This window comes from Ascaphus truei, chromosome 20 (genome assembly GCF_040206685.1).
Source record: "Ascaphus truei isolate aAscTru1 chromosome 20, aAscTru1.hap1, whole genome shotgun sequence".
Taxonomy (NCBI): domain Eukaryota; kingdom Metazoa; phylum Chordata; class Amphibia; order Anura; family Ascaphidae; genus Ascaphus; species Ascaphus truei.
In genome coordinates, this window is record NC_134502.1 from 5,277,765 (window position 1) to 5,301,373 (window position 23,609).

A 23,609-nucleotide genomic window follows, 5' to 3' on the forward strand; every position below is an offset into this window, starting at 1 on the left:
TGTAATAAGCCTGTACAGTATGTATATCTTTATTTATATAGGGCCATCCATGCACATAGTGCTTCACAGCAGTAATACACAAGGCATAATAAAATACTTAATAAAAATAAGCTCTTGAGACATAAAAGTAAGATTAGGAAAAGGAGTCCCTGCTCTGAAAAGCTTACAATCTAAGTGGTAAGTAGGGGGAATTTACGGAGACAGTAAGAGGGTGTTCTGTTAAGTGCATCAGCAAGGGGTTGAGGTCAATGAATAAGAAGTATAGTATCAGCCATTGAGCAACCCATATGGTTTGTTAAAGAGGTTTGTTTTAAGATTGGTCTTAATGGTGCCAGTCGGACATTGAGGGGAAGGGCATTCCAGAGGCGTGGGTCAGTGAGGGAGAGAGAGGTTTTATATGGGAGATGACTTTAGATGCAAAAGGGACAGACAGAAAACGTCCTTGAGCAGAACGCAATTCTGGGGCAGTCTCACAGTAAATTCCTCAACATTTCTGTGCGATTCTTGATGGGCCATAGGATTAACACAGCGGGGGGGGGTCCCTGCAGTCCCATTCAGTTTGAATGGGACTGCATGGACCCCCCGCTATGTTAATCCTATGGGCCATTAAGAATCGCACAGAAATGTTGAGGCATTTACTGTGTGACTGCCCAAGAATTTCCAAGGCAAGAGTTCTAATACTCGTGGCTGCATCTGTAATGTAATATTTAGTTGAATAGTTATATATAGAACTATGTTTTGTTTGTTATGAACAAGGTTGATGCCAATTACGTAAAAGATATTATCAGCAGAGATACAAGATTGCAGTCTGTCTCTCTGCTGTGTTAGCAGAACACCGTCCCAAGTGTATTAAAATGGCGATGTAACCCTTGTGGGTAAAAAACTCTCAATTAAAAGGTTTTTCTATCTTAATTTATATGTGAATCCTATGTAGATAGGGTCAATTAATTTTGGGATGGGACAAATCCATAAAAGATTCTTAAGAAAGAATATACATTTTTACAATATCTTTAAACTGCTATAATTTATGGTGTAAATGTATACACATCTGTTTAATCCTCTATTGGAACTAACAGGCCTCCACTATGAAAACCTAGATATTGTATCAATTAAAGAGCAGGGAGCAGATGAGAGAGGGGAAAAGGACATTCAACCGGGGAAACTCCACCCAGACACCAGTGCAGGTGAGTAACATACAGGATTATAATCTCCATGGAACATGGGTCAGAATTAGTAAATAGTCTCCCCGAGTTCATAAATGTTTAGTTCATGTGAATATGTTTGACTGTTTAAAACCCTTTAAAATTGTTAGTATTTATATTCCAATGTTAATTTCTAGCAAGGCCATTTTAATAAAAAATGTTTTAGGGAAAAAAAGAGAAAATGTATTCAGTTTACCGTTATTTTCTTTTCTGGGTCTCCATTCTCTGCAGTGGGTACTAAATGGGATAGTTCCTCCCCTTCAGCCGTAGTAGGACAGGAAACTCTTCTGCAGGTCCTATTATATAAGTCCCTCACCTTACCTGTAGGACAGACTTCGGTTTCTCCCATGGATGTAAAAATACAACTGTGATACATTAATATAGAGAGGATAGGAATATGAAGGAAGGATTATTACTTAATTTAAATGAAATGGGAAATTATTTTTGGAAGCAAATAGAAAACTGGTCTTAAAACTGCTTTATCCTCGTGGAATGTCAAAGCTTGGAGATCCGCCAGTCTTCTCGCTGATGTGATTGTCTTCCAGGTCTACAGAATTTGCCGCAATTGTTCAAATTGGTGACCCAACAGGAATTGTAATACCAATGAAAGATCCCATGTTAGTACTGTGCTTCTTATTTTGGGTCTTAGCTGTTGGACTGCTTGTAGAAATCTTGTAATAAGCCTGTATGTATATCTTTATTTATATAGGGCCATCCATGCACATAGTGCTTCACAGCAGTAATACATGTGGCATAATATAATACATAATAAAAATAAGCTCTTGAGACATAAAAGTAAGATTAGGAAAAGGAGTCCCTGCTCTGAAAAGCTTACAATATAAGTGGTAAATACGGGGAATTTACAGAGACAGTAAGAGGGTGTTCTGTTAAGTGCATCAGCAAGGGGTTGAGGTCAATGAATAAATGTATAGTATCAGCCATGGAGTAACCCATATGGTTTGTTAAAGAGGTTTGTTTTAAGATTGGTCTTAATGGTGGAGGGGCTAGGGTGCCAGTCGGACATTGAGGGGAAGGGCATTCCAGAGGCGTGGGTCAGTGAGGGAGAGAGAGGTTTTATATGGGAGATGACTTTAGATGCAAAAGGGACAGACAAAAAACGTCCTTGAGCAGAACGCAAGAGTTGGGCATGTGCATAATGAAATATTAGTACTGAGATGTAAGGAGAGTCAGAGGAGGGATTTGCCTTAAAAGAGAGAAGGAACATTTTGTAAGTAATACAGTATAGAATAGGAAGCTTGGAGAGGGATTTTGGCAGGAGAGTCACTGAAACTAATTTAGGAGAAAGTAAAATGATTCTAGCAGCATTTAAGGTAGATTGTAGGGGAGACAGGTGAGAGCCGGGAAGGCTGGACAGTAGAAGGTTACAATAGATCAGATGGGTGAGGATAAGGACCTCCATTCGAGTTTTAGCAGTAGAGCAACAGAGGAAAGGGTGTATCTTGGCAAATGGAGGAAAATAGCAAGAGTCGGGAAAGTGTCTGATGCTAAGTTCCTCTCTAGTAGTGCAGATAATGCCGAAACCTGGTCCTTTAAGTAACTCAGACTGAAACCCTTGTCAAAACCATCTTGCAAAAATTCTATCAATGTCTAAAAAGAGTGATCAGAAAAATCTTGATTTTTCTTCTGACACCAGTCTTGAAGTCAACGGTATATTAATGAGATTGAGATGTTCCTGGCTGGCATTAGTGTTGCAATTGCCTTATCTGAACCTACGTTCTTTTTCAGTATGTGCCACTTAATCTCCATGTCCCCTGAAAGACTGGGAGATGCCATGTGGGATCTATTGCCATATTCACCAGATGGGCAAACCATGTTCTTCTTCTCTTATTCGAGTGATCATATGAAAACCTTGAGCAGAAGCAGTCAACTTTTTTTGTTTTTGAGATAGACCTCATGGAGCCTTCTCTGGGGCTGACCCTGGGGATACATCAGCTGGTAAAATATCCCAACATCTAATTTCCAGTCATCTGGACGGATTCTTGTTCGGCTCAAAAAGTCAGCTGCAGCATTTTCTTTTGCATCTGGGAATATGAACCGCTGTGATGTTGTTCGTGTGGTCTTCCTAAGACATGATGTGAGTCTCCCGCTTTTGGTTCCTTCTTCTTTTGCAATGTATTTTACCATGGCAATATTGTCAGATTCTACTCTTATTTTATTGTCTTTAATACAAGCGTGACATTTTTTGATCATGTTCTTCACTGCGCTTATTTTTAGCATGTTTGCTGGAAGCTCTTTGTAGGACCTTGACCAACTTCCTTGTGCCAACCATCTGCCCATCTGCACTCCCCACACAGAACTGATTGTTGGTTATTGTTATTCAATCACCTTCCTGGAGAGATCATGCATTATTTAGATTTTGTGGGATTTCCCACCATCTTAGATCCAGTCCTGTTCTGGGATATATGTAAATATTTAGTGTTACGCCGGTGCTGCCCGCAGACCAGACCCGTCCCCTGAGCTGAAGGGGGAAGTGGTAATACACGCACCCGCAGCAAAGGGAGCGTGTCCGGAGTGTGGTATAAAATGTTGCCAGGCCAGGTGTAGTAAGGTAGACAATACTTGCCGGTACCGGTTGTAGAGATAGAGTGATGAATGCCTTGCCGAGGACAGGGAGTGGAGAGTGAAGATAGGTCAAGGGGTGTTCAAGGGGTTACCAGAGTGAGCGTTGTCCAAGGAGTGCCGAGATCGAGAGCCAGAGGGGGTAGTCGTACAAGCCGCGTCATAACCTGTGAAAACACTGAGAGAATCCAGAAGTACTTCCATACAGAGACTATGTCGAGCAAAGACTGAGAGCAGAGAGGAGCTAGATAAAGCAGGACGGTCCAATTAGGAACGGAGGCGGGACAGGAAGAGCTACAAGGAGACACTGCAGATTGGTGCAGGCATAACAGGCCAGGTGAGTCTTGTTGGTAACCTGAGTATGCTCGTGCACTGTGCGGGGGCGGAGCCTGAGGTCCGGGGGACGGGAAGAAGAGTGGGCAGACTGAGCGTGCTCCGTAACTCGTGTACGCGCGTGAACCGAGCCAGTGGATGGTGCAGGTGTGCGTGCAAGAGGGCGTGGCCACGCGTGGCGCTGTACAGAGGAATCGCCGAGGGGAGTGATCCCGCGACGGCGGCAGGGGCGGGGAGCCGTGGAGGCCGGTAAGGCAGGATTGTTTTGTGTGTCCAGGGGCTGCCTGCGGGGAGGGAGTGCTCTGTGTGAGGAGCGTGGAGAACGCCGATTCCTGACAGTACCCCCCTCTTCAGGATCGGCCTCAGGACGGTCCAAGAACGGTTTCTCTGGAAACTTTTTCCTGAAGGACTTAAGAAGAGCCGGGGCATGAATGTCCTTTGAAGGAACCCAGGGTCTCTCTTCAGGGCCAAAGCCCTTCCACTGCACCAAGAACTGGAGCTGACCCCTGGATAGGCGAGAATCCAAAAGAGAGTGAACCTCGTATTCCTTGTTATTTTGTACAGTAATGGGATCCGGTTTACGAGTCTGATCTGGAAAGAAGTGACTGGAGATAAATGGTTTTAAGAGGGACACATGAAAGACATTAGGAATCTTCATACTGGGTGATAGTTGGAGCCGGAATGCCACGGGATTGATTTGTTCACAAATAGGGAAGGGACCCAGGAACTTGGGTGCCAGTTTAGGAGATGGTACCTTGAGGTGGATATTCTTAGAGGAGAGCCATACCAAATCCCCTGGTTTGTAACTGGGCGCCGAACGACGACGACGATCGGCCTGTAGTTTCGACCTGCGGGAGGAGTTGAGAAGGGTAGACTGAATCCTGGACCATGCGGTTTGGAGGGAAGAAATGCATTCATCTACTTCTGGTACTCCAGAAGGAATGTTGGGGATGGGAAGACAGGGAGGGTGGAACCCATAATTTATAAAGAAGGGCGACTCCCGGGTGGACTCGTTTTTGGCATAATTGACGGCATACTCTGCCCAAGAGAGGAGTTGAGCCCAATCATCCTGGAAATCAGATATGAAACATCTCAGGTACCTCTCCAGGGATTGATTGATTCTCTCCGTTTGTCCATTGGACTGAGGATGATAGGCGGAAGAGAAAGAAGAAGAGATGCCCAATCTCTTCGTGAAAGCTCTCCAAAATTTGGATACGAACTGAGAACCTCTGTCAGAAACAATGGACGAAGGGATCCCATGAATCCGGAAAATCTGCTCCGTAAAGATATCAGCAAGGGCGGGGGAGGTGGGTAATCCTTTAAGTGGAATGAAATTGGACATCTTGGAGAACCTGTCCACGACCACCAAGATAGTGTTCATTCCTCTGGACTTGGGCAACTCCACGATGAAGTCCATCGAAATGTGGGACCAGTGGCGGTCGGGAACTGGAAGGGGTAACAGAAAACCCTGAGGCTTTTGACGGAGAGTCTTGCTTTGAGCGCACGTGGGACAGGCGCGGGTAAACTCCAGAATATCTTGAGACATCCTTGGCCACCAGAAATTCCGACGAATGAGATCAGTAGTCTTCTTAAAACCTGGATGACCTGCATATTTAGAGGAGTGACCCCAAGACAGGACCTCTGGAACAAATTTGGAAGGTACAAAGAGTTTGTTGTTGGGAACGACCAAGTCCTTGGGAATGCGTCTCTGGGAGTGCAAAATCTTGTCAAGATTCTTAAAAGAAGACGTGGCAAGAATTCTCTCATGCGGAAGGATAGTCTCCAAAGATTCCTCTGGCCTCTCTTCAGAATAATGTATTCGGGAGAGTGCGTCTGCATTAACGTTCTTGGTCCCGGGGATATAGGAAAGGTGAAAATCGAATCGAGAAAAAAAAAGGGCCCAACGAGCCTGTCGTGGACCAAGGCGTCGAGCGTTCTCTATGTAAAGAAGGTTCTTGTGGTCCGTGAGAATAGTAAACGGCTCTTTCGACCCCTCCAGCAGGTGTCTCCACTCTTGAAGAGCCATCTTCACGGCCAGAAGTTCCCTGTTACCCACGTCATAGTTCCTCTCGGCAGACGAGAATTTCTTGGAAAAAAATACACAGGGATGTAACTTATCTTGGGGTGTGGGTCTCTGAGAAAGAACGGCTCCAGCGCCGCAATCAGAAGCATCGACCTCCAGGACGAAGGGAAGTTCAATGTCGGGATGACGGAGAATAGGTGCGGATATAAAGGCTTCCTTGAGTGTCTCGAAGGCGGAGATGGCCTCGGATGACCAAGCAGAAGGATCAGCTCCTTTTTTGGTGAGCGCAGTAAGGGGTGCCACAATGGTGGAAAAACTCCGTATAAACTTACGATAATAATTAGCGAACCCTAAAAAACGTTGTACGGCCTTGAGAGAGTTGGGTCTTGGCCATTCAGTAACTGCTTGAAGTTTACCGGAGTCCATCATAAACCCCTCATCGGAAATGATGTACCCCAGGAACGGAGTAGAGGTCTGATGAAAGGTGCACTTCTCCAGTTTGGCGTACAAATGGTGTTCCCGGAGACGGGAAAGGACGTAGGAGGTGTGGCGTATGTGGTCCTGGAGATCTTTGGAAAAAATCAGGATATCATCCAAGTATACAATAACAAAAATATTGAGTACCTTACGAAAGACGTCGTTGATGAAATCCTGGAAGACAGCGGGAGCATTACATAAGCCGAAAGGCATTACCAGATATTCGTAGTGTCCACTACGCGTGTTGAAGGCCGTCTTCCATTCATCCCCCTTCCTGATGCGCACCAGGTTATAGGCACCACGCAGATCCAACACTGAAAAAATCTTGGCACCCTGTAATTTATCGAACAGTTCGGTAATAAGGGGAAGGGGGTAACGATTTTTAATAGTTATCTGGTTTAAACCCCTGTAGTCGATGCAAGGCCTCAACGACCCGTCCTTTTTCTTGACGAAGAAAAACCCAGCCCCTGCTTGGGAATTGGAGTGACGAATAAAGCCTTTCTTGAGATTCTCCTGGATATATTCATCCATAGCGTGAGATTCTGGTAACGACAAGGGGTAGGTCTTGGACTTGGGTAGGGAGTAACCAGGAACTAGATCGATTGGACAATCGTAAGTCCTGTGTGGCGGCAAGAGGTCTGACTGTACCTTATTGAATACGTCCCGGAATTGATGGTAAACGGAAGGTAGAATAACTTCGGGAACAGAGGTATTGGCCAGCAGTTGATGAGTCTCGCCTGACCTCGGCCTCCAGGAAATGGGAGCGGAGGAAGTCCAGTCAATGAGAGGATTGCTAAGCTATAGCCAAGGAAGACCAAGGGTGATGGGTATCCCAGGAGCGTGAATGGCATCGAGAACTAAGGTCTCCTTGTGCAGATGTGAAGACAGAAGCAAGGGAGCCATCTCTAAGGAGATGTGGGCCGGGGTAAGAGGACGTCCATCGATACCGACGAGTGCGATGGGAACCTTCTTTCTCACTAGTGGTATGCGGTTTACCCTGGCGAATTCAAGATCCACGAAGTTTCCTCCAGCTCCTGAGTCAATGAAAGCGGCGGTAGAAGTCTTGAACTTATCGCCTGAAAGGAAGACTGGAAATGTAAGTTTCTTAGGGAGTTCATTTTTATGAAGGGGACGTGGAGACATTACACCCAGAGAGAGCCCCTCTGTACTCACTGTGTGTTCCCGTTTCCCGGACACAGTGGACACTCCCGAACCAGATGTTCCATGGATCCGCAGTAGAAACACAATCCCCCGGCGTGGCAGAACTGCCGTATCGGTGTGTGGATGCGTTGTACCCCCAATTGCATTGGTTCTGGCAACTTCAGTGCAGGACGAAGAGGTGTGGTAGTGTTACGCCGATGCTCGCCACAAACCGGGACCGGACCGCGGGGCTGAGGTGGGGTTATATAATCACCGACCTGAGTCCACGCAGACTGATCCGGAGTGCGCAGTTCGTAGTCGTACATCGCAGGGTCAGGATTGGAGAAGGCAGCATCGTCGTTATGGAAGCAGGAGTTCGGCAACAGGTAGTCAGGATTTCCCCGCTTCAGCTTAGGAGCGTGAGCGCGGGGGTGGCTTCTGCGCGAGGAGCGGCCTCGGCCCATGACGCCGATCTCAGCAGGAGGAGACAGCAGGCTGGCCGAAGTTCACCGCAGGGCAGCGTCGGGTAGAACCAACGCTTCAGCGCAGAAGTCCAAGGCAGGTCACTGCAAGAGGATCGCAGCAAGCCGCAGGAAAGGAAGGGTAGCCACTGCTAGGAGGGAATGCAGCAGGTACCGGTGCTGGCAACACGCTTCAGCACAGACGTCCCGGGTAGGCCACTGCAGGAGAATAGCAGCAGGCCAGTGCTGGCATCAACGCTTCAGCACAGACGTCCAGGGCAGGCCACTGCAAGGAGATAGCAGCAGGCCGCAGGAAAGGAAGGGTAGCCACTGCTAGGAGGGAATGCAGCTGTACCAGTGCTGGCATCAACGCTTCAGCACAGACGTCCAGGATAGGCCACTACAGGAGAATAGCGGCAGGCCACAGGACAGGAAGGGTAGCTACTGCTAGGAGGGAATGCAGCAGTACCAGTGCTGGCATCAACGCTTCAGCACAGACGTCCAGGGTAGGCCACTGCAAGGAGATAGCAGCAGGCCAGTGCTGGCAACAACGCTTCAGCACAGACGTCCAGGACCAGGCCTCTGGATACTCAGGAACTTGGAAGGTAAGAACGCTAGGAGAGAGGCCTGGGGTGGTTTGTGGCAGAGACAGTAACATAGAGGTAGGAATAGTTATGCTCGGCGCTGGTTCAGAGCCAACGCCTAGAATATAAAGGGCGGAGATCCAATCACAGGAGGAGGGTGTGTGAGAATTCCTCCAATGAAGTAGCACAGGGCAGAAGCTGCAATGAGAGGCAGCACCTGTGCCATAGATTGCCAGAGGAAGCCTGCAACTGCACAGGTCTGCAAGGCAAAAGTCAAAGCCAGTAGTGGATTCCTTACAGTACCCCCCCCCTTCAGGTGAGACCTCCGGACGAACAAGATCCATCACAGATTTGGGGAACATGGAATTGTTCCTAAACCTCCTTAGGCGAGAGGTGGCGTTGAAAGCCCATAGTTTGTTGGGATTCCTTACAGTACCCCCACCACTGGGTGAGAAGCCTGGGTGAACAGGACCATTCATAGGTCTGGGAGACATTGAGTTGTTCCTGAAGTGTCTCCGGCGAGAATTAGGTCCACAATCCAGATGTACATTGGCGAGTGCCATGAAAGACAGCGGTGGTACTGCAGTTCTTGGTACATGGACAATGGGACCTGAGGGCTCCGGAATGGGAACATCGGAAGGACAGTAGCCAGGTGTCCGGTGCATAGTAATAGTCCAAGAGTACGGGACACAGGACACAGATTGTCGGACAAAAATGGCAGAGGGACCTTCAGAGAAGGCAATGTCTTTGGTGAAATCAGCACGGAGGAAGTTGCGAGAGTCTTTAGCTTCCAAGGAATTCCGGGTGGTGGTTAGCAAGGTAATGGGGCGGGAGGGTTCACTACACACTATTGCAGCGGTACTTTTGATACCAAGCAGGGTTGCTATCCCAAGCAATTTGCGAGAGTCTGTAGCAGTGTGTATGCAACTCTTGGTCATGGTACTGGCAGTTGAAGAAGGATCCGCTTCCTTTGGTTTGTGATCTTTAGAGAGAATGAAATCCGAATTTGTGGCTTTGGCGAAGGACATAATAAGCATGTCTATACCCATAGTGGAACCATAGAGAACAGGAACGGACGCTTCAGGTAAAGCGACGAGGTCCAGTAAGGGTGTCTTCGTCTTAGGGAGAGGCCAATTGCCATACAGAACGGGCACTTTGGGCACCGCACAGAGACCTGCGAGTAAGGAGTCTGTTTGAAAGGTGAGAAAACAGATTTTATCCAAAAAACAAGGCAGGCGGTTACGCGGTGCATCAACCTTAGGGAAAAAAGTCTTGGGGTTAAAGCTGGGTGCCTCCAACACAGAGAAAGAAGACAGAGAACTAGAGCTTGGCTTCGGAGTGGAGGTCCCAGGTACCCAGGTCTCACATGATACTGTGGGAGAAGCAATGCAAATTGTTACTGTTTTAAACATAGGGTCTTTAACATCGGTAGCTCCAGGCACCTTTTTGAGAGGTAACCCTAGTTTTGGGACAGGACAGTCAATAGCAAGTACCCCAAGTATTGTGGAAGACACAGAGAAAAATAAGTCCATTTTAAAGACGGGATCTTCTGAAAAAAGGGAACGTTCCAAATGCGATACCCCTGAGTTCGTGGTAGTAGACATACAGTCAGTAGTGGATACCCCGAATACTGTGGGCGAATCAGCGTGAAACAGTATTATTACAGGAATGGGCATCCCAGACTTTAAGTCATTTTTAATCATCCCGGAGGCTGTGGCATGATCCGTGAGAGAAACTGGGGTAAACTCTCCAACAGACACAAGGGATATCTTGCTTGTTACAGAATTGGGTCCCTGAGAATCCCTAGTGAGGGCATCAGACTCCATGGGAGACTTAGTGACAGGGGTTTTGGAACTGATTAAAGGAATTGCAGGTATCACAGATTTAATAGGAGAAATACCTTGCAAAACAGAAATTTTAGTAAAGGTGATAGGCATCACAGATAGGACAGACAGAAGTAAGCTAGGCAAGGTTGCTTCTATAACAGAAGATTTGGCAGCGGCAAAGCTTAACTCAGCGGCTGCTGGAGAACTTTTAACTACAGTGAGAAGGGACTGCAGATTTACAAAGTCAGGGATAAAGGGAGTCTCAAACTTGAAAGCCTGATCCTTCAAAAAGAAGGGCCCTAACTTTAATGGTACTGAGGGAGCAACAGCAGATACGCTGATCTCAGTAGGGGTCACTTGGAAAGGAGCATAATATGTACTGTTCGCTTTAAACCCTAGGATTTGAGAAGAGGAGAACTCAGACAGTGCAAGTGGGGTAACCACGCCTGTGCTGGTCTCTGAAGTGGGTATTTGGGAAGGAGTGTCTGGGACATCAGAAACGACAACAGATTCCACGAAAAGGGGTCTATGCTCAGAAGCAGGGGTCTCAGCTCTCTGAGTGACAGACGGGGTGAGTGAAATACCTAGGAGTAGGGATTCTGCGAACAGGTTTAGAGAAACAAACGGCTCCAGAGTACTTTTTACTGGAGCCAGTATTATTGCCGAAAGTTCAGGGGGCATAACCCCGAGAATTTTAGCCGAGTCAGAGGACAAAAGGGGTTGATCCTCTGAGGCTAAGGAGGTATCCCTGACTGACGAACTAAAGGGATCTACCAAGGAAGATTCACAGGGCTGACCTGCAGGGGTTAACATAGGAAAAACCCCAAGGGTTAAATTACTCTGTACCTGAGAATCAGAGAAATAGAAGCTAGTCTCCGAGAGTGGGGTCATAGGGGGTTCTGCCTCTTGCCCTAGGGACCTATCATTAGACTGCGGAATACTAGGGTTAACAGTAGGAACCTCACAGAGCAGACTAGCAGGGGTTAATACAGAAAAAACCTCGGAAACAGAGCTTAGAATTTTTGGTTTAGGAAAAGAGGGCAAACAGGACTCATTCTCTGGTGCTAGGGAAGACACACTGACCTGGGGACTGCAGGGATTTACAGTGGGGAACGCATAAGCCTGACTAGCAGGGGTTAAGACCGAAATAACCTCAGGGACAGAACTTAGGGAGGTTAACTCAGGATTAGGGAGCGTGGCAGCTTCTTCCTTAGCGGGCAGCGACAGAGAAATGGTTTGACCATTCTTAGGAGAGAGAGGTAACCCCACAGGTTTAGTAACAGGACTGGTAGCACAGAGAATCTGCCAAGCAGCAGCATAGCTGGCAAGGAGGGGATCCTGTTCTATTATGTGAGTGTCTAGTGTTGAGGAAAATACATGGAGTGTATCTTGAGACTGAGCCAACATGAGGAGGGCGCTCTGTTCTACTAGATGAATGTCCAGTGATGAGGCCAGGGCATAGATTGCCTCTTGGGCGTCGGCCAGTTCCATAGGGTTCACATTATCCCAGGTTAAAGGGGAATCAGGAGAGCGAATACAAGCGGCTAGAGACTGTTTTAAGTTCAGGATGCAGTAAGCCTTAATAAAGAGATCACAACGGCATTGTCTTTGCAAAGGGGTTAAACCTTCATACGTCCACAGTTCATCAACCAGGGGTAGTACTTCACACAAATACTGGCCTTCATAGTGGGACTGATACGCAGGACGGGACATAACTTCAGTTGGAAAATTGCCATCCCCCGCCACGGCGCGGTCCGGTTTTAACGGGCCGAGCATACTGTTACGCCGATGCTCGCCACAAACCGGGACCGGACCGCGGGGCTGAGGTGGGGTTATATAATCACCGACCTGAGTCCACGCAGACTGATCCGGAGTGCGCAGTTCGTAGTCGTACATCGCAGGGTCAGGATTGGAGAAGGCAGCATCGTCGTTATGGAAGCAGGAGTTCGGCAACAGGTAGTCAGGATTTCCCCGCTTCAGCTTAGGAGCGTGAGCGCGGGGGTGGCTTCTGCGCGAGGAGCGGCCTCGGCCCATGACGCCGATCTCAGCAGGAGGAGACAGCAGGCTGGCCGAAGTTCACCGCAGGGCAGCGTCGGGTAGAACCAACGCTTCAGCGCAGAAGTCCAAGGCAGGTCACTGCAAGAGGATCGCAGCAAGCCGCAGGAAAGGAAGGGTAGCCACTGCTAGGAGGGAATGCAGCAGGTACCGGTGCTGGCAACACGCTTCAGCACAGACGTCCCGGGTAGGCCACTGCAGGAGAATAGCAGCAGGCCAGTGCTGGCATCAACGCTTCAGCACAGACGTCCAGGGCAGGCCACTGCAAGGAGATAGCAGCAGGCCGCAGGAAAGGAAGGGTAGCCACTGCTAGGAGGGAATGCAGCTGTACCAGTGCTGGCATCAACGCTTCAGCACAGACGTCCAGGATAGGCCACTACAGGAGAATAGCGGCAGGCCACAGGACAGGAAGGGTAGCTACTGCTAGGAGGGAATGCAGCAGTACCAGTGCTGGCATCAACGCTTCAGCACAGACGTCCAGGGTAGGCCACTGCAAGGAGATAGCAGCAGGCCAGTGCTGGCAACAACGCTTCAGCACAGACGTCCAGGACCAGGCCTCTGGATACTCAGGAACTTGGAAGGTAAGAACGCTAGGAGAGAGGCCTGGGGTGGTTTGTGGCAGAGACAGTAACATAGAGGTAGGAATAGTTATGCTCGGCGCTGGTTCAGAGCCAACGCCTAGAATATAAAGGGCGGAGATCCAATCACAGGAGGAGGGTGTGTGAGAATTCCTCCAATGAAGTAGCACAGGGCAGAAGCTGCAATGAGAGGCAGCACCTGTGCCATAGATTGCCAGAGGAAGCCTGCAACTGCACAGGTCTGCAAGGCAAAAGTCAAAGCCAGTAGTGGATTCCTTACAGGTAGCACTTGGGGGAGCAGGAGTGCTGCTGAGAGTACTGGAGAACGGAACTTGAAAGTTATGGAAGCGAGTGCGCTGACGCTCTGAGCGGCGTACCTGGATGCGTTGATCCACTCGGACGGCCAAATCAATCAGGACCTCCCGTTGATCCGGCCTGGATTGGCGAGAGAGTTCATCCTTGATGGGATCTGCCAGGTCTTGCCAGAATACGGAGACGAGAGCCTCTTGTCCCCAGTTAGTCTCGGCTGCTAGAGTCCGGAATTCCACAGCATACTGTGTCACCATCCACCGTCCCTGAGTGATCTGGAGGAGAGAAACAGATGACATCTCCCGACGAGCGGGGGAATCGGATACTCGTTGGAACTCGGCTTTAAATGCCGGGTAATTTTGGGTAAGGTCAGAACGTCGCTCCCAAACCGGGGAAGCCCAAGCCAGGGCGCTGCCAGTGAGGAGGTTATAAATGTAGGCTACCTTCTTGCGATCAGTATTGTAGAGATGGGGAGCCATTTCAAACTGCACCTCACACTGGTTTAGAAAACCCCTACAATCTTGCGGTTCACCTGCATAAGGCTTGGGGGGAGGAATCCTTACATCTGAGCTGCTAACTGCGCTTGCGGAGTGGGGGCTTACATCTGGCGAGGTCGCGGTCGGTACTCGGTCTGAGAGTACTGCGACCTGGCGTGTAAGGGCCACAATTTGATCCGCCATGGGCTGGTTTTGTTGAAGCAGATTGGAGAGAAACTGTTGAAGTTCGGTCTGGTCTGCGTCATGTTGGCTCGACATAATGTTACGCCGGTGCTGCCCGCAGACCAGACCCGTCCCGTGAGCTGAAGGGGGAAGTGGTAATACACGCACCCGCAGCAAAGGGAGCATTTCCGGAGTGTGGTATAAAGTGTTGCCAGGCCAGGTGTAGTAAGGTAGACAATACTTGCCGGTACCGGTTGTAGAGACAGAGTGAAGGATGCCTTGCCGAAGTCAGGGAGTGGAGAGTGGAGATAGGTCATAGTCCAAGCCGTGTTCAAGGGGTTACCAGAGTGAGCGTTGTCCAAGGAGTGCCGAGATCGAGAGCCAGAGGGGGTAGTCGTACAAGCCGCGTCAGAACCTGCGAAAACACTGAGAGAATCCAGAAGTACTTCCATACAGAGACTATGTCGTCAAAGACTGAGAGCAGAGAGGAGCTAGATAAAGCAGGACGGTCAAATTAGGAACGGAGACGGGACAGGAAGAGCTACAGGGAGACACTGCAGATTGGTGCAGGCATAACAGGCCAGGTGAGTCTTGTTGGTAACCTGAGTATGCTCATGCAGTGTGCGGGTGCGGAGCCTGAGGTCCGGGGGATGGGAAGAAGAGTGGGCAGACTGAGCGTGCTCCGTAACTCGTGTACGCGCGTGAACCGAGCCAGTGGATGGTGCAGGTGTGCGTGCAAGAGGGCGTGGGCGCGCGTGGCGCTGTACAGAGGAATCGCCGAGGGGAGTGATCCCGCGACGGCGGCAGGGGCGGGGAGCCGTGGAGGCCGGTAAGGCAGGATTGTTTTGTGTGTCCAGGGGCTCCCTGCGGGGAGGGAGTGCTCTGTGTGAGGAGCGTGGAGAACGCCGATTCCTGACATTTAGCTCTAGATATTTTAGAGCTGTGTTCCATTGATCTAAGAAGATTTTCTGCAATGGTTTCATATAGAATCATGCCCATCACCCATGATATTCCAGGATTGTGATTACTATGTGTGTGTTTCACAGTAACACCTTTTGTCTTGAGATATTAACAATAATTCTTCCTGTTCATCCAGTCATTGATATATCTGGATAGCCCTCTATCTCAACTCAACCACAAATGGAACTACTACTTTGGTAAAGGTGCTAATCCAAAAGGGATGGCAGTGTATATATAATGCCTCCCCCTTCACTGGAATTATGAAGAATCTCTGATGGCTCTGTGTGATGGGTATGTTCAGATATGCATCCTTCAGGTCTATTGAAACAAACCAGTTCTTTGGCTTGACTTCGTGAATAATTGTGTTTAATGATACCATCTTGAATTTTCTTAGTTGGAGGAAAGTATTGAACCTCCCGAGATCCAGTACTGCTCTGAATTCTCCATGTACTTTTCTGACCAGAAATATTCTGCAGTAGTCCTGTTCTTTTTTGAGAACGAGGGACTTCCCTTATCACTCGATTCAGTGTTAGGTTCATTAGGATACGTTCTAATTCTTCGATTTCTATGCGCCATGTACTGCTGGAAATCAAAAATTATCTTCCTCTTGTTTCTGAGTGAACTCCAGATGGTAACCTTTTTGGGTGACTTAAAGAACCCATCTGTCTCTTACAGATTGAGCCCATACAGCTGTGGGCCTTCCTCCCAGAGTGACCTGCATGGCCCTCCTTATTTAATGTAAAATGTTCCCTTCCGACGGATCGTCTCCATGCTGATTTGCCATGAGAGAGGTTTCCCAGAACGAGGGACCTTTGCGTGCATGTAATACATTCTGAGGATTATAAAAACACTTCGCTGTTCTCTCCTGCGGCAGGAACACAGTTCCCACTAACACTGGATATTGCATCCCGTTTTCGGCTGATAGATATATTCTCCTTTCAACGGCAGAGAACATAGATTGTTCTTTGTGGTGGAGCCTGCCACTCAATGTCTCAGGGGAAAAGGAAGAAAGCGCAATACCCTCATAGTGTAGTATGTAAAAATAGAATTTATGTATGAAAGGTAAAATATGCACGTACAGAGTAGAAATACTATATATAGGCATGTACTGTAGGTATAAAACCTAGTAATGGATAAGGCGCTCCCACGACTGCTGCACAGGATCCACAGAAGGCACCACATCTTCCCTCACCGGCTACGATATGACCACGGATGCCAAAGTTGTTCACCCTCACATCTCTGCTCCTCCAAGGAACGGGATAGCCAGAGTTGGTGAGGGAGTAGAAGAATATCAATCGAGATCCGCTTTCTCCAGCAGTTACAGCTCTTGGGTACTGCGCGTCTCAACCTCCAATCCGCACAGGTTGTGAAGGAAGACGTGGTGCCTTCTGTGGATCCTGTGCAACCGTCATGGGAGCGCCTTATCCATTACTGGTTTTTCTACTGTGACAAAAGTACCCTTTTGCTATGTACCTTTCATCCAGGGATCACCACTTTCAGGTAGCGGAGACAGTCTTCTGACACAGAGGTGAAAATAAAGCTTTGGCCTGTTTATTTTACCATTAAGATGTTACAGCAGATAACATGAATAAATCAAAATAAACAAAAGTCCTTGCTCCACTGAGCACAAAACACAGCTCTCTTAATACAAGCTTCTTTGAAAACAAATTGGTTTGCTCACAGGCAGGCTTTAACAGCTGCTCCTCTTCATTAGTAGTTGCTGCTTTGGGAGACCAGGGAGAGCTAGAAGTCCCGGTCTGGATTCTACCTGGTAAATCTCCAAAACGTGGAGTGCAGCACTGGTCCACCCTCCTCTCCAAGTGCTCCGCCCCAGGGACCCAATAGGAGGCGAAAAAAATCCAAAATTTACACACTGCATCTCCCTGGTGCTTAATTTTGGCAGAAACCCTGCAATAATTGAGGGGCAACATATACACTTTCCACTACCATCCCCTTATATCTGTCACAATACCTACATGCCTATATAGTATTTCTATTCTGCACGTGCATATTTTACCTTCCATATACAAGTTCTATTTTTACATACTACACTATGAGGGTCTTGCGCTTTCTTCTTTTTCTCTTTATCTAGCTGGTTTTTTCTTGACCTCAGCCTTTCCAGTAAAGCTGCAGACCCTCTACTTGTAAAGAGATGTTTATTATTATATATATATTTGCACTGTGGTGTTATTTGTCTAGATCACATACACAGTATTTTACTCACTAATATATGTTAAACTTCAGCTGCTTATCTGTGGTTTCATATAGTTTTCACATTTTTGCAGTATAGGTTTAGTATAGGCATACCCTGCATTAACGTACGCAATGGGACCGGAGCATGTATGTAAAGCGAAAATGTACTTAAAGTGAAGGACTGCCTTTTCCCCACTTATCGATGCATGTACTGTACTGTAATCATCATATATGTGCATAACTGATATAAATAACGCATTTGTAATGGGCTCTATAGTCTCCCCGCTTGCGCACAGCTTCAGTACAGGTAGGGAGTCGGTATTGCTGTTCAGGATGTGCTGACAGGCGCATGCGTGAGCTGCCGTTTGCCTATTGAGCGAGATGTACTTACTCGCGAGTGTACTTAAAGTGAGTGTCCTTAAACCGGGGTATGCCTGTATGACCATTTAATTATAATTAATTTTTACACATTTTTTATGTGCTTGGACATATTTTCTATATACCCAATGTCTCAGCCACAATAGTGCCCTTCTCACTGCCATTGAAAGGGCCATGGATCTTGCTGATCTGTTGTCAACTTAATTTCTGTGAGAGCACTCAGGATCAATTCTCTCATTGCATCCTTCTAGAGCAGGGGTGAGCAAACTTTTTATGCCGAGCCCCCCTTTTCATCCATTTAATTTCTCGGGCCCCTCCTGCCTGACGTAATCAAAATCACATGAAACCCCCCGCCCCCCTTTATTAAGCGATATACAATGTAAATACAAATATGTCTAAATACTTATTTCAACAGCTCGCGCTTGCAAAATTAGGCTGCGTCCACGCTGCCGCCGAGAGTGGTGACATCACCAACTCTCCAAGCATGAGCACAGGGTGTCCTGCATAATTTTGCAAGCACGAGTGGGGGGCATGGATCAGGGCTATTTCTGTGTTTGTGTGTGGCTGTGTGTGGGGGTGTGCGCATTGACTGCTGCTGAGCATGCTTCAATATCAATTTTGTTTGTCTCCCCAAGCGCCAAGCTTGGGAGAGCGTACTCCCTCCAGTTTGTGCACCGCTGCATTCAATTACAACACCCATACAAAGACACAATCACAACACAGACACACCACACACACAATCACAACACACACAAAAAAAACCACACATTAATATCACAGCACACACTAATATCACACCACACAACACACACAATCACAACACAAACAACACCCCCCACACCACACACAATCACAACACACACTCATCACACCACACATTCAATCACAAAACACACACATCACTATACATATATATACACACACACACACACACATCACTATATATATACACACACACACACACACACACACACACACACACACACACACACACACACACACACACACACACACACACATCACTATACATATATACACACACACAAACACACACACATCACTATACATATATATATACACACACACACACACATCACTATACACACATATACACACACACACACACACACATCACTATACATATACACACACACACACACACATCACATACATATACACACACACATCACTATACACACATCACTATACATATACTCACACACACACCACTATACATACACACACACACACACACACACACACATCACATAAAGACAGGAATAGGAGGGCTTGTGTCTGTGTGCAGAGACACCCCGCCCCTTCTGCAAGCATAGGGAAACAGCAGCAGCCCGGAGCTTCTGCCAGCCCGTGCACTGCTCTGCTCTGCCCCCAGGTTTCGCCGCACAGGCTGCGCCCTCCCTAAATAATTTGGCGCCCCCCCCAGTTTGCGCACCGCTGTTCTACAGTGTTTCTTCCATGTAAGCTGCTCCGATGTGCATGGCTCTGGATAGGGATGTTATTGCTACTGTTGGTTTGCATACTGAAAAATACTTTTCTATGACAAACTCCATTTTTCAGTCCATAGCATCTTTGAAGGATACAGCTCCTCGACATGCAACTTCATTTTTCCAGCAATCCTTGTGATTGCAGCGTAAACTTTAGGAGGCCTTCCCAAAAACCTGACCAATTTTTCTCAATAGAAATCATCCCGGCAACACTTTTAAGAGCAAGCAATTTCTTGTCTGGCTGTGTCCACTCAGCCTCCATCACCCCCTTTATAACCTTGTGCAGGGGGAAATATCTCATCTTCCTTTGTGAGCCCATGAATAATTTCTTACTTCATGCGTTATTCTTCTGTGTCTTGTAACTCCAGTATTTACCTCATTGCCTTAATTAAGGGGTCTACAAGGTCTAAATTAAAATCCAAAACTTCATCTAATCCCACCTGTTTGAATGAATCCCAATATTTGCCCCCGCATGTTGCTGAAATACATCTGACCCCTCTGAAAAAGAGTCTTCTTGTCTAGACTTGTTTGTGACTGTGACCTTTTGAGAGACTGCTTGCTTGCATGCTCAATCGGCACTCTTTTCCTGACTTTCTAAGTGCATCCGCATACCACAAGCATAATAGAGGAATTCCGTCACTGTTGCGCCTATGACGTCATCGCACATGCCGCTTGTAGACATGGTGACCACTTCCGATCCTCAGCACTCACGTGGGATGCCATTACCAGCCCTATAAGGCCTACCCTGGCCTTGTGTTTCACTGATTTTGTTCCAGAACACAGACACCAGCAGGTGCTTCAGGGGGGAGAGGCTGACGACTCCTGAATTGAACTGCATGGTGAGTCCTATTTCAAAATAACAAAACCTACTGCTACGCTGTAGGAAAAAGAAAATACTGTTCTTGCATGTAAGGTGAGGGCCTTATATACAGTACTAGTACCTACAGGAGAGTTTTCTGTCCAACAGCGGTTACAGGTAAGGAGCTATCAAATTTGGTACCCACTGCCATGTGTAAAACAGTAAAACACTTTAAGTAGAATATCCATTAAATATGAGAAAGTCAATGAAATAAGAAAATGTCATTGGTATTGAATGATTTGAGCAGGTGAAGTTAAAGATGAGATTGTACCAAGGGCTGAGCAAATAGCTCAGGAGATGGAAAGCCTTGAAGGTACCAGCAAAGGTGAGTAGAACACGTGTGAAGAAAGCAGTTCAGGGCCCATATTTCCCCTATGTGCAGAGAAAAATGATTACAATTCAAATTTTGTGTTGGTATGTTCTCAAGGCAATTATGTCGTGCATCAGTATTAAAAGTAATTAGGAAAAATTCCTTAGGATTCCTTATTTTAACCTTTAGAATACTCTAATAATATATCTGCTATGGCATACCTGTTATGCCATACTTTAGGTCCTCGTGTCATTCCAAGTAAATCATCCTTAATATGCTAGTTTTGTCTGGGTTGATCAGAGCCCACTCTGCTTCTGTTTGTCACTCTGGTTGAGATCCCCGGACATGTGATTGCTACCAATGGGGAATGTGACACCGGGACGTCCTGTGGCCCATCTTTAGGAGCATCACCTTTACCTTACCGGGTGGTGATATTATTTAGAAGCATGGAGAGGAGTCTTTTTTTCTATTTCTTTTGTTTCCATATTCAAGTTCTGAATTGTCTTTGTAATGATTACATATAGAGAGAGGACAGCCAATACATAGAGTGGCATAGAAAATATAACCAAACTCGAAACTGTTGCAACCAAAAAGCCAACACCCCTCATTGTCAAATGATGCTCATAGTGAATGAAATGTTAGATTATACTGTTATGATACACTCACTGTGTATTTCCTTCCAACAGATGGATCCACGAGCAGGATCCACACTGCAGCGTGTTCAACAGATAGGACAATGGAAAATATCAATTTCCCCTCAGAGGGGAAGTGTCATAAATGCAATGAATGTGGGAGACACTTTGCTAACAAATCTCATCTTATTGTACATCAGAAAACACACACAGGAGAGAAGCCTCATAAATACAAGGAATGTGGGAAACACTTCACTCGCAAATCTCATCTTGTTAAACATCAGAGAATACACACAGGAGTGAAGCTTCATAAATGCAATGAATGTGGGAAACAGTTTACGTCCAACTCTAATCTTCTTGATCATCAGAGTGTGCACACAGGAGAGAAGCTTCATAAATGCAATGAATGTGGGAAACCGTTTGCTTACAAATCCAGTCTTCTTGAACATCAGAGAAAGCACACAGGAGAGAAGTCTCACAAATGCAAGGAATGTGGGAAACGCTTCACTCGCAAATCTAAACTTGTTGCACATCAGAAAACACACACAGGAGAGAAGCCTCATAAATGCAATGAATGTGGGAAACAGTTCACTTTAAAATCTAGTCTTTCTACACATCAGATAACACACACAGGAGAGAAGCTTCATAAATGCAATGAATGTGGGAAACCATTTGCTTACAAATCCGGTCTTTTTGAACATCAGAAAATGCACACAGGAGAGAAGCCTCATCAATGCAAGGAATGTGGGAAGCACTTCAAACGCACATCTCATCTTGTTAGACATCAGAAAACACACACAAGAGCGAAGCCTCATAAATGCAATGAATGTGGGAAACGGTTTACTTTCAAATCTAATCTTATTCATCATCAGAAAACACACACAGGAGAGAAGCCTCATAAATGTGAGAAACAGTTCAAGCGCAAATCTAATCTTGTTAAACATCAGACAACACACACTGGAGAGAATGCTCACAATTGCAATGAATGTGGGAAACAGTTTACTTTCAAATCTGATCTTATTGTACATCAGAAAACACACAGGAGAGAAGCCTCATAATTGCAATGAATGTGGGAAACCGTTTGCTTACAAATCCAGTCTTCTTGAACATCAGAAAATGCACACAGGAGAGAAGCCTCATAAATGCATGGAATGTGGGAAACACTTCAATCGCAAATCTAAACTTGTTGCGCATCAGAGAATACACACAGGAGAGAAGCCGCATAAATTCAATGAATGTGGGAAACACTTCAATCTCAAATATAATCTTGTTGCGCATCAGAGAATACACACAGGAGAGAAGCCTCATAAATGCAATGAATGTGGGAAACACTTCACCCGCAAATATCATCTTGTTGAACATCTTAGAGCACACAGGAGAGAAGCCTTATAAATGCAATGAATGTGGGAAACACTTCGCTTTCAAATGTAGTCTTATTGTACATCAGAAAACACACACGAGAGAGTGTGTAATGACTGTGGCAAACGATTTACTCACAAATATACAATTGTGTGAAAAAGAAAGTACACACTTTGAATTCTATGGTTTTACATATCAGGACATAATAACAATCATCTGTTCCTTAGCAGGTCTAAAAATTGGGTAAATACAACCTCAGATGAACAACAACACATGACAAATTACACTGGGTCATGATTTATTTAACAAAAATAAAGCCAAAATGGAGAAGCCATGTGTGAAAAACTAAGTACACCGTTACTGCTTCCATAGGAATTAAGATGCTAAGTATTGACAAAAACAAACAAAAATGCCCAAAGCTACTTCCAATGTGAGAAAAATACACAGTGCAATACCTATATATTCCCTTGAAAAGGGGTAATTTAGTTTAAGCCTTTGGCCAAAGCATTGTAAGCCTGCGAGCCACATCAAGGCAGACCCTGTTCGCAGGTCCTAACACTCCCTGGGTTAAAATTCTTGTAAATCTGTATAATTACAGTAAGAATGATCTACATTGGATCTGTCGTAACCTGGCAAAATGAAACTGACCTGCCAACTTGGAAAGTGGGGAGGGGCAAGCTTAAACATTGGGGGGGGAGGGGCCAACACCCTCCCAAAAGCAGCTGAGACCAGCTGCACATAGTTAATATACACACAAATACCCAACAAGCTCGGAGAAACCCCAGTCATTACCACATAATATATATATATATGTATACAGGTGTCAAAAGGAGTGCTAGTGGGCATGGCTAAATGTATACAAAAACAACAAACAAAAATGCCCGAAGCTACTTCCAATGTGACAACAAAACACAGTGCAATACCTATATATTCTCTTGTATACATTTAGCCACACCCACTAGCACGCCTTTTGACACACACACACATATATATATATATATATATATATATATATATATATATATATATATATATAAAACTATAACACAACACGAGAAAAAAAGAAACCCGTTGAGAGCACTCAGGTGTACCAACAATGAAAATAACAATTTATTAGCTGACACATGAACATAAAAAAAAACAGTGCTGAATAATTAAAATATGGCATGACCGCTGACACGGGCAC

The 23,609-nt window shown here is 46.3% G+C and overlaps 1 protein-coding gene across 1 annotated transcript in view; it reads left to right on the top strand.

Annotated features, from left to right (window-relative positions):
* The window catches only part of LOC142471207 (uncharacterized), a 50,446-nt gene extending 27,741 nt beyond the window's left edge, over positions 1-22,705 (top strand). The window contains 4 exon segments of the mRNA XM_075578004.1: positions 1,077-1,184; positions 21,119-22,103; positions 22,105-22,431; positions 22,433-22,705. Coding sequence (XP_075434119.1) covers positions 1,077-1,184; positions 21,119-22,103; positions 22,105-22,431; positions 22,433-22,670 — 1,658 coding nt within the window. The 3' untranslated portion in view covers positions 22,671-22,705.
* Positions 22,706-23,609: the final 904 nt, after the last annotated feature.